The sequence below is a fragment of the Parasteatoda tepidariorum genome, chromosome 11 (assembly GCF_982258835.1).
Source record: "Parasteatoda tepidariorum strain Cologne lab strain chromosome 11, Ptep-v5.0, whole genome shotgun sequence".
In the NCBI taxonomy this organism is placed as follows: Eukaryota; Metazoa; Arthropoda; class Arachnida; order Araneae; family Theridiidae; genus Parasteatoda; species Parasteatoda tepidariorum.
Genome location: NC_141765.1, coordinates 89,992,216 through 90,004,360, shown reverse-complemented (window position 1 = coordinate 90,004,360; position 12,145 = coordinate 89,992,216). Strand labels below are relative to the sequence as shown.

General features: G+C 30.5%; 1 protein-coding gene across 4 annotated transcripts in view; it reads right to left on the bottom strand.

The window, feature by feature from the left end:
- Naglu (N-acetyl-alpha-glucosaminidase) overlaps window positions 1-12,145 on the bottom strand; it is an 86,805-nt gene that overhangs the window by 28,181 nt on the left and 46,479 nt on the right. For all 4 annotated transcript variants that reach the window (XR_011638300.2, XM_016069664.4, XM_087155029.1 and 1 more), the window contains 5 exons: window positions 11,755-11,897; window positions 8,840-8,912; window positions 6,795-6,881; window positions 2,095-2,186; window positions 1,924-2,028 (listed from right to left, as the gene is read on the bottom strand). Coding sequence is in view for 3 of the 4 variants with exons in the window: in XM_016069664.4 (XP_015925150.3) it covers window positions 1,924-2,028; window positions 2,095-2,186; window positions 6,795-6,881; window positions 8,840-8,912; window positions 11,755-11,897 (500 nt within the window). In the remaining variant the exon portion in view is untranslated. The remainder of the gene's footprint in view (window positions 1-1,923; window positions 2,029-2,094; window positions 2,187-6,794; window positions 6,882-8,839; window positions 8,913-11,754; window positions 11,898-12,145) is intronic.

Here is a 12,145-nt window from a genome sequence, read left to right as displayed (position 1 = left end):
TCGCATACAGACCACCTTCGTGGAGCCTTCTGCGCACAGTTGACGTTGACACCAACCTTCCGGTGGCTGCAGCAAGAGAGGATCTAAGATGTGTCGGAGTAGCGGTTCTATTCCTGCGTGCACTTAATGTCAAATATCGGTCATCGGCACTGGTCGTAACAGTTGGCCGTCCTTGACTGAACCTCCTAGATGCCGAATCTGTGGTTTGAAATTGCCTCCAAAGTCTATGAACCACAGATGGACTCACATTTAGCCATCTGGCCACTTCTGATTGACTCTGCCCTGCCTCTAGTCTCCCGATGGCTCTCCATCGTAGTTCTTCAGGCAAATGATGCCTAGAGGTCATTATTACGAATTGGCTATCTCAGATTTTCAATGTCGCAATCACAGTAAAATTTGTGTGCTTTCTCTCAAACTTGGACTTTTATGCTCCAGGCAGATGACGTTAGCCGAGTGCAGCGCCACTAATTTGCATATTGCAATTTTACTCAGCTACTCTTAGTGGACAACATATGCAAATTTTGCACGGTTTGGCTTACTTTTGAAAGAGTTATCGCTATTTTTGTGATTTTTCCTTAATTTATGATAACCAGTGTAGTTTTACATTCTTGTAAATTCACTGCAAAAACTGAGGAAAGTCATTATAGAAAATAACAAATGTCTTAGAATATCTCGAAAAAAGAAATGATCCAATATTAGTTAGAGCTAGTAAGGCCAAACGCTCCGTTCTTGAAGTAAAAGTGCGAGCTTTGCGCCAAAGTGACGTCACTAGAGTGACGTCGGAGGATCGGCGCGGCGAGAGATACTTCAAAGGAGTGAACCAGCCCTTCTATTCTCTTTAGCCCTGAATTCTTACGTTAACGTGTGACTATAATACTTAATACAGCTTATCGAAACGTTAAAATGCTGACCAAACTTTTTAATAAAAATAAACAGCATTGGTTCAAAAATAACTGCTAAATAAAAAGAAATTACTACGCAGATAATGATACAGAAAACATTTCTAGTATATATATTATATTTATTAAATTTGGTTGGGTCTTAAGAGCCTATCCAAGATCTTTTGAACTGCAATAAAAAATGCATATTTTTTTGTGCCAGAACAAAAACTTCTAGCAACACGTATTCTCATGACCGAAGAGAAATTTTTTTTTTCTTCTTCTAAATTTCTAATTAGTTTCGGAATTATTAATTTTAAAATTTTCGATTTATTTTATACAATTCCGCAAATAATAAAAAATTTTCCCCCTTGATTTAAAATTAAAAATTGATTTACTTGAATTAGTATTTACTTGATGTAGTATTTATATAAACTAATATCAATAGTTTCTAGATGTCTTCTCTTTTTGTGACGTCACCTTTGTGATGTCATTTAGAATAACAGCTGTGATAGGACAAAAGGTGGGAATAGTAATTCTAATTTTGATTTCTATTGTTATATGGGCTAAATATTCACTACTTGTACTTTTCTAATTAAATAAAATTAAAGCTATAGAAATTATTTTCATTGAAATTTAGGACTTATTATATTTAGATGATTTGCCTATACTTCACGTGTTAGAAAGTTGTTGCAAAATATTTCGTAAAAGCACTTAAAAATTGTCTATTTACGTGCATTAAAATAATGGTTTCTTCTTTGGACATGTATACAAGCACTCAGTTGTTCTTAAACACACTGTCATTTGTATTACCAAATGCCCATCTTATTTAAACTTTATAATCTTGTTTTTATTTATAAGCAATTTTTTATGAATGTTTTGTTACATTGCTTCCGTTATGTCCGAAATTTGAAATTTTAATTTGAATAAAAAAACCCCCATTCATTTAAAGTATGAATCGAAAAAATTTTACAATAGTTCCTGTTACTAGACAGTCAAAAATATTGTCTGAGCTTTTAAGAAGAAAATAGTAAATAAAACTTACAAATAATCTACTATCTTCCGTTCTCTAAAAGATGCAACTACTTTCGAGTACATTGTTGTCATTGAAAGTTGTAAGCATTGGCGTGTCAGATCAACTAAATCATGCCTGGAAAAGATTAAATTTTAAAATAAGCATTAGAAGAGAATAATTAAAATCAAGGAAAAAACTTACTGAAACAGCTTTGATTGCTTTAATTTATGATTCTCAGAAGCATTCAAAAATAAACTCCAGGCATCAAAAACATCTACAGGATTATACCAGATCTTTAAAAAAATAGAAATAAAGGATTATTTTTTTTACCTATATGTACGTTTTTTTTTTTGAAGAAATTTTCGTATTCAGTTAAAAATTATATAACTGTTGATTTAAAAGAAAAATATTTTTAATCAAACGGTATTTGTTATTTGTATATGTTATTTATACAAAAATAATAAAAATAAAAACAAGATTATAACAAGAGTTTTTAAAGCTGGTTACCATGTGATAAGGATTACGAATTCATAGTTTTATTTTCCATCATCGAATGCCTAACACAACAGTAAATACTAAATAATCTTGTAGCAATAAGTTTGTGGTGACCAGAATCCTGATAAAAATTAAAATCGAAAAAATATTCACATAGGGGGTAGCTAATGATTTTAACCAAGGAAAAAAATGCCATAGAAATTTGAATAATCGCAGTATTGGATATAATGATTAACAAGACAGGTTTAATTGCTGGAAGAAATAGAGAGGAGGCAATTTTCGAAAACACCTTCAAATTTCAAGTGTTTTTTCTTTGCTTAAATATTATTTTGCAACCCTCAATTTGTATGCTTTTTTCTTCTAATTTTTTAATTTTCCTATTTTTATGAGGATGAAAAAATACATACAGGGGAATCTTTATGGAACACCCTGTATTATAATGTAATTTAGAATTTAGGTAATCGGGCTTATCGGATTGAATAGAAAAATGTAAAATATGGGTTTTCGTTTCTTCGGATTAAAAAATGCAAGTTATTTATTTATTTATTTTTGAATAAATTACTATTAATATTATACCAATAATTTAGATGTAAACTCAGAATTATGAGTTATTTAATAGAGATATTAGTTTCTATTTAATATTCCATTTTCTATTATTAATTACTAATACATTGATGAATTCTAACTATAACGTGTATATATATATATATATATATATATATATATATATATATATATATATATATATATATATATATATATATATATATATATATATATATATATATATATTTAAACTTAGTTGAAGATCTAGCTAGATATAGGTTTAAGAATAATTATAAGCACAAGGATTTACCCAAACCAGATTATTTTGTTTTAGATTTTACCAATAAAATTTTTAATAATCTTAACATTAATGCCATTATAGGTAAAAATAAAAACCTTCTTCCTATCCAACTTAATTGCAAACCAACTTTCAGATACACTAAGTGTCTAAAAAATTTAATCTGTAATTATAGGAATATAGCTACAGATAATTTCAACTATGTTTGTAATTGTGATGATTTTAAAGATACTCCTTTTTTTGATAACTTCCATAAACACATTATTACAGGGGATTTAGATATTATTGACAACGATAATATTAAAAAATTTATGTCTTTAGGTTCAAAATTTAGACCATCTTTTCCAACTTCTAAAAACAAAGTTATTTCCATTTTTATTAAAAATCTCGATGATTTTATTTTAAAATTATCTTATAAACATAATTTCCCAATTGAAGGTTTCTTTGAATGGAGAGAGAATATCATTAAAGATTTTAAAATCAATATTAAAAGGGACAAATTAGTTTTTCAAAAGGATTTAATTTTTAACTCTGTTTTAAGACAAGATATTAAAAATATTCAAAATAAATTTTGTATAACCACTGTTGATAAAGCTAGTAATAATTTTGCAATTATTTGAAAATTTTTTTACAAACAACTTCTTTCCAATGAACTTAATAGCAATATTACCTACAAAAAACTGAACACCAACAGTGATATTATTATTAATAAAATTAATGCTATCTATAAAAGACTTAAAATTAAACCAAATAATATTAACAATTTTCCTTTTCTTTTTGCCAATCCAAAATTCCATAAGACTCCAACCAAATTCAGGTTTATTGCAAGTGGCGTTAATAGTAACATGAAAAAAATCGGTATTTACTTTGAGAACATTCTTAAAAAAGTTTATAACAAAATTAATAAACTTACTAAAAATAATAACTATTTAAATTGGAATATTAAAAATAGCATTCAGGTTTTAAATACACTAAAAACTTTAAAAAATGTTGATTCAATTCACTGTTTTGATTTCGAAAACCTTTATACTTCCCTTCCAACTAATAAAATTCATGATGACCTTCTTCAAATTCATAGCATGTTTAATCTCAGTGATATTATTAATGAAGATAACTGGCACTTTCTAGTACATATTAACCTTAACAACAATTATATTCTTTTCAATGACCACCTTTTTCAACAAATTAATGGTATTCCCATGGGAAATAATTTCAGTACTAACATCTGCAATATTTTTCTTTTTCTACAAGAATATAGATTTGTAAAATCACATGTTAATCTTCCAATTGATTCTCTCTTTCTCAGATTCATTGATGATCTATTAGTTATTAATTTTAATGATTTCGATATTCTAGCAAAACATATTTATCCAAATGAATTAATTCTTAATAAAACAAATAATAGTAATTCTTCAGCAAATTTTTTAGATTTGACTCTTAATATTAATGCAGATAAAAATATTACATTTAAACTTTTTGACAAAAGAAATGAATTTAAATTTCCAGTTAAAAAATGCATAGATTTCAACTCTAACTTAGCCAATAAGGTTTTTTCCAATATTATTGCCAATCAAATTCATAGATTTTACAGGAATAATTCTAACTATAACGAGTTTTTATTAGATACTGATATATATAAAAACGATTTAATTAATAGCCATTTTCCTAGTTCATTTCTTAATTTCTATTTTAAAAAAATCTTAATAAACTTGGTACATTAATTTTTAATTTTTATTTAATTTTTCTGTTTTAAGAATAAGCTCTGATTTTTTCAAGGTAGGAACTAACTATGATAAACTATTCCTAAAGCCACTGGACGGAATAGTTTGGATGTATGACCTTTTATACTGGATTAGTTAAATATTTTTTAGTTACTTTTTAATATTTGTAGCCTCTTAAAATTAATTTAATTTTAATTGTCCAGTATAATAAACAGTTTATTTATTTATTTAATTATTTTTATTTTTGTATAAGTGGAATGGGCTCTGGTTCGTAAAGAACCACCCCAAATGAATGCAGGTGATACGTGTATACTTTAAAATTATGTAAGGTTGTATGAATGAAGAATAAAACCTATAAACGGTTTTCTATTCCTGTATGCAGGCTCTGATTTTTAAATAAGTCACCCTATGAAAGATGGATATGTGTATTCTGTAAAATTATGTTAGATTTTTTGAATGAAGGATGAGTCTATAAACGGCTTTCTATCCTGACAGACTGACTTTTAAATTAATTTCCCTATTAATGATTTTTTATTTTTTTAAGACTGCTAATTTATTCAATCCGTTAAACTTTTTTATTTTTATTTCAATTTTATTACCTTTTTACTAATTGTTTCTCATAGATGGCAGCACTAATATTTTACCTAAACATTTTTTCTTCTTCTTCGATCAAATGTTTTTTTAAATTTATTATATTCGATTCAAGCTATAAGCAATATTTTACATCTTCGCGATTTTTGTTAACTGTTTTATTATTGTTCTTTTAAACCTAAACCGCGTTTTAATTCATGCCGGTAAGTTTGATTTCCTTTTACATTTTTCTTTTATTTCATGATTTTTTACAACATTAGGTTTTTGCGATATCGACACATATAAAGAATAATTTTTATCTTAGGATAATTATTCTTTATTCAGAAATATCGCATTATTTATGGCAATTAGATGTGTCTTGACAACGACTATTTGCCTTTACCATTCTTGTTTCTCTACCATTTAGTTTTTTATTTTTATTTTATTCATGTTTTTCATGTTAATTTGTGTATATATATATATATATATATACACGTTATAGTTAGAATTCATCAATGTATTAGTAATTAATAATAGAAAATGGAATATTAAATATATATATATATATATATATATATATATATATATATTGGTATAGTTTACAACGATCTGTGACCGGGAAATTTATACTCTATTTTGACTACAAGTTTGCTGCAATTTTTCTTGTAAAATATAGGCCAATGATTATAAATTAACGGTATACTCGAGAAAGTTAACTTCAGTTCAGATCTTGACAGTGTTTGAAATTCAGACATTTTGTGTGCTGAATAAAGACGAACAGCGGAACCACGCAAAATAGTGTTGGGTTGGCCTCTACCGAGGAATGAGAGTGTTGCGTGGTTGTTATTCGTCGTCATCAGGAAACGCAAAGACAGATGTTCTTTGGTGCACACAAGGTTGAAATCCAGGACCTTTGTGACCATAGCCTGTGTTGCTGTAACAACCATGAAAAAAGATATAAAAGCCCGGATCGTGTAAAGGAACTTTATATATTAACCGTAAAAACTAATGGTTAAATCTGCTAATTTTGCTGAAATTCGTTACAATTACGGATACAGGAATTTTTTTTTTCCTTAGAGAAGAATGCTGGCCTTATAAATGTGCAGTCAAACTCTCCGAATTTTATAGAAATGTCTTAGACTGTAGTTGATCATATTGTTTTGTCATATTACAATATTCGAGTTTTAATTGGCGTTTAATGCTAATGGCGTTTAATTATATGTAAAGTCGATCGCCCATAAAAACAAACTAGAAATTTAAAATATACTTACATAGGGTTTCAGTTTTAAAGATGGGCGCCGGATCAAAATATATTTCCCATGGTTTCTATACGGAACTGTTGCGTTATATACACTTTTCTAAAAATAAATTTATTTAAAAACAATTTCATTAACATTTACTTTTTTACTTGTTTTTTTCTTCAAATTTATAAGTCCTGAATTGATTAGCTGAACTAATTCTGAAGCAATATATTTAAGTTTCTTACCATAAAAAAAGTACAATATTTTGTTTTGTTATGGCAGAAACACAAGTAACAATTTAAGTAGATAAAGCTTTCTATAATCTAAGTTGAAATAAATCTATCAGTATTTTTTCATTATCGTTCCCGAGTCACGTAGGCCTCGAAACCTCCTGAGTTTGTGGTCAAGAATGACCCTCACGTGGCAAATATCTTCTGATAATATTTGTATTCATTTTTATGGTGTTTTTCCCTGCATCAATTAGGTAGACCAGTGTTTCCCAAACTTATGACTTTTGTGTACCCTTTCTAAATTTTTCGTAACGCTGCGTACCACTAATAAAAAAATGAATGTATTTTTTACTATAAAAAAATTGCACAAAAGTAAAAAATCACAACTGGCTGTTGACACCACTAATTATTAACTGTTAACTTTACAAAACTAGCCAAAAGAAAAATACGCAATCGTAAATTTTCATGGCTAGCTTTGTTTTTAAATGAAATTTTCGCTTGTTGCAAGATATTTCGCATTAGAACGCGTACCCCCACTAAACTGTTCCCGTACCCCTGGGGGTACGCGTACCACACTTTGGGAAACACTGAGGTAGACCATTCAAACATTCGTTTGCAAACTTCGTGGAGCGTCTTGTATTCAAAAGGACGCTAGTCCAGGTCATTATTTACGTTGATCGAGGAATTCCCTCTTCGATAAAAGTTGACAGATTTTTATCTTCTTAGAAAGTCGGAAGCCTTTTATATATCTAAATCAAAATCTCAAATTTCACCGTACACATCTTCTGGTATCTCTCGCCGTCTTCATATTGAACCGACTTTGATTAATTGAATATCTTATATGAATTCTAAAAACTAGACTGTTAACAGCTATACTCTCTTCACAGCTTTTTATGAACTTTATTTTTACGAGAGCTATTGAATTGTTTTGATTAATTTAATTGCTTTGACATTTGAATTATTTACACCATTTGCATTTTTTTAAATAGCCATTATTTTCGTAACATAAAAAAGACATAATCTGAAAGAACGATACTGTAATGATTGAAAAAAAAACATTTTAATTATGAATTGTTCAAGCAAGAAATATTACCATTTAAATAGAAAACTTTCTTTGACATCGTAAAATATATTCATTATGCTAATGCAATTCTACTAACAAAGACATCAAAATTAATATTTCTTCGTAAATCAATACTTACATTTTAAAAACTTCCGTATGAAATTACTGTAAAAATACCATGAGTACAACATCAGTAAAATAATTCTAAAATTTTAAACCATAATCTTTGCAGTAGTATTAGTATAAATTAGAGTACTACGGTGATTCGGTGATCTTAAAGTAAGCATTACTGTAAGAACTACTTTATAGCAGATTTCATATTTCGTTAAATTTTACGGTATAAATTACCGGCACTTAGGAATTTTTTAACTGTAATTTGATCCGGAATTTTTTACAGTGTCAACGAACTTCAGTAATATTTTTTATTTTGAATAAAACAAATTACCTTTAAACATGATATTTGCGTGTTTTTCATAAAAAATGAATAAAATTAAATGGTTTATTACTGAAAATGTTTTGATTTAGCATTAAATTTTTTAAAGAAAAAGTTTTTAACTTTTAGAGGTGGAAAAGTATCAATATGAGAAAACTATGTGGTAAATTCAGTAAACAAAAGTTAATACGCTTTTCATGATATCAAGAGAAAAAAAAAGTGCAATAAAGAAAATTAAATTATTTTAAAGTGCAGAAAACAAATTGTTCCTTAAATTTTTAGATACCAGTCGATGTTTAATTGAAATCAAAAAGGAGTAAAGAAACATAACTTTTAAAAACTTACATACTTTTAGATACTGCATTGCAAATACAACTTCAGAAGAATTCACTCCATAACGTCTTAAAGCATAATTTTCGATCCTATGTAAAAAAAAAAAATAATAATAATAACGCAAATAAATAACATTTTTAATCAAAATTTTTTACTAATAGAGTATGAAAACCTCTCATTTACGTACATAAGTTTTAGTCTTGGACAACAAGGGGATGAAATTCAACAGACGTTTTTGAATCTATAGAAAATGAATTTTACTTCTTGTATTCAAAAGTTAAATTCATTAATTCTAATTAATTTCTTTATTGAAAAAGATCTTAAAACAGTCGAATCACGCTTAATATAATAATTAAAGATATTTTTTTAAACATTTATTTTTACGAGTACATACAAGAAATTTGATTACTTTAAAAATAAACAACCAATTTCTTAGTTGCTCATTGTAAGGGTATGAAGTAAAGCAATCGTTCAGGTTGCAACATCTAAAAACCTTTACTACAACCGAGTATATTTCCCGGGTTCATTACAGTAGGATTAGACTGTATTTCGCAACGATTGAAAAACTGTCCCCAAACAAAAGACATATTTGCAAAGAATATTGGTCGTATTGTGCAGATCTTTTCCTAGAGTGTCAGAATGAGTATTGTGTTGTGTGCACTTATGTTTGCGAGTGCTCAATTTGTTTAATTAAAAAATTAAAAAATAAAGCAGCTTAAAAGAAATAGAGTCAGTACTGCGCGCTCACAAGTTTTTCGCTCCTCAGTGAAATAAACTGCTGTTTGTAGAAAATGCAACACCATGAAGGAATCATCAGAATCAAATGAAATTCGCAGCAAATGTCAATTATAGGATATTATGCAAATTAATAAAGTTTCAGAGCCATCGCGCGTGCGTGGCGCGCGCAGCGCCCTCTGAATTGATGCTGAAAGCGTATAAATAAAGTGCTGTAGCGGGACGTTGAAAATAGTCTATGATTATTTGTTAGTGGCAAACGTTTAGTGAGACCTGAGTATGCCTCCACGACGGAAGAATAAGAAATTCAAGCAACTTACGGAGTTTGAACGAGGGAGGATAATCGGCCTTCGAGAAGGAGGATTTTCCTATCGCGCAATAGCAGCTCGTATGCAGCGGAACAGTTCCACAGTAATGCGAGTTTGGAAGCAGTGGACCGACGAGCACCGAACAACTCGAAAAACAGGCACTGGACGACAGAAGGTGACGTCAGAGCGCGATGATCGACACCTGCTCCGCATGGCGGTGAATGATCGCACAGCTTCCTCCAGGCAGCTGGCAGCACATTGGTCTACTGCTACAGGTGTACAATTGTCGGCTTCGTCAATTCGTCGTCGTCTGCTGCGCCGTGGATTGCGTGCAAGGGTGCCATTATACAGGATTCCCCTCACGGCGGATCATCGACGGCTGCGTCGGCAGTGGGCTCTTGAGCACAGAGACTGGCGAGCTGATTGGCACCAAGTTGTCTTTTCAGATGAATCACGCTTCAATTTGTGGACCCATGATGGCCGTGTTCGTGTTAGACGTTATGCCGGTCAACGCTGCCTTCCTGAGTGTATTATTGAACGACATAGTGGTCGAACACCCGGAGTTATGGTCTGGGGTGCGATTTCGTATCATGGACGATCCAATTTGATACGAATTGAGGGTAATCTCAATAGCAACAGATACGTCCGTGAAGTGCTACAGCCCGAAGTCGTTCCTTTCCTTCAAGGCATCCCTGGAGCTATCTTTCAGCAGGATAATGCACGCCCACATGTTGCGCGGACTGTTAGAGACTTCTGTTCAGCACAACGCATGCAACTTCTTCCTTGGCCTGCTTATTCGCCGGATATGTCGCCTATTGAGCACGTGTGGGATATGGTTGGTCGGCGTCTCACTCGTGATCCGCGTCCTGCAGTTTCCAAAGACGAACTTTGGTTGCGCATACAAGCGATATGGAATTCTCTTCCTCAAGCAGATATTCAACATCTGTTTGACTCCATGCCACGTCGTATAGCAGCACTTATTGCAGCGCGTGGTGGCTGCACCAAATACTGATTTCGGACGCTTAATTTGTTTCTTTTGTTTTGAAAATTTCATCATTTATTTGTATCAGTACAAGTCGTTTCTGCATTAAATTTCATTTGATTCTGATGATTCTTTCATGGTGTTGCATTTTCTACAAACAGCAGTTTAGATACCCTACAAAAACAAATTGAAAGAAATGTTATATTCCATGAGAACAAAATGAAAGCTTTTTGCTGAACCTACGGGTGGTACCCACAGCGTCCCAGCCCCATCCTATAATAGTGTAAAAGGAGGCAAAAACAAACGATTTGTAGCTTTACAAATTTTGTAAATACTGTCTGTTTCTCAGATCAGCCACCTTCACGGTGTCTATTGCGTGATGGTTTCTCTGGCAACAGGGTTAGTGTATTTGCAAATGGTGAGCCATGGCCAAAACTAAGAGAAAAACTGAAAAATTTCTATTGTTGGACGTTGGCAAATTGAAAGGTATGACAGAATGACAATAATTTCAAACTATGAAAGACTGCTAGAACTGCAACACTACTGCATTCTAATTAATGTTACGATTAAAAGAAAGCAACGCTTTACTAAATTGTATATTTTTTTTCCAAATTGTCTTATTTTATATCATTAAATATTAATTAATACAAGAACTAGAGGCCGAACAAGAAAATCACGAAAGCCACATGCAGTCTCAAGGCCGCACGTTCTGATCTATCCTATATTCAGTTCACACTTCTTTTTATTAGTCCATATGATCATATGGTCTATTAATGTTTACAATTAAAAAAAGTACACTTTATAAATAAATCATGAACTTCTAATTCATTTTTGCAAAATTTTTACCATTTCTGTTGTTAAGAATCTTAAGCAAAATATTGATTTGAAAATAAAGAATGATGTTACCATTTGTCTAAATCAACAGGTTGTATTCGCCATGCCATTTCATTCATAAGTTCATATACAATATCATTTGTTTCAATACCTTCTGGAGTAAGACCAGTTCCTATCATTGTACTTCCATTAAATGTTCGACCTTCAAATGGTAGCTACAAAACAGTTCATTTCATATTATTATCGAAAGCAATCATCATTATTTTCTATACACACATCTCACACACATAGTGAAGGAATACTTTATTTCAAGTTTACACCAATTCATAAACCATTTAAAGGGTGTAATCTAATCTAAATCTCACGCCATACTTGAATTGTTTCCAAAAACAACCATTGTTGGAGCATTTTTGATACCGACAGTAAATTGTTTAAAATTCAGTACAAATTGGTGTGAATTTGT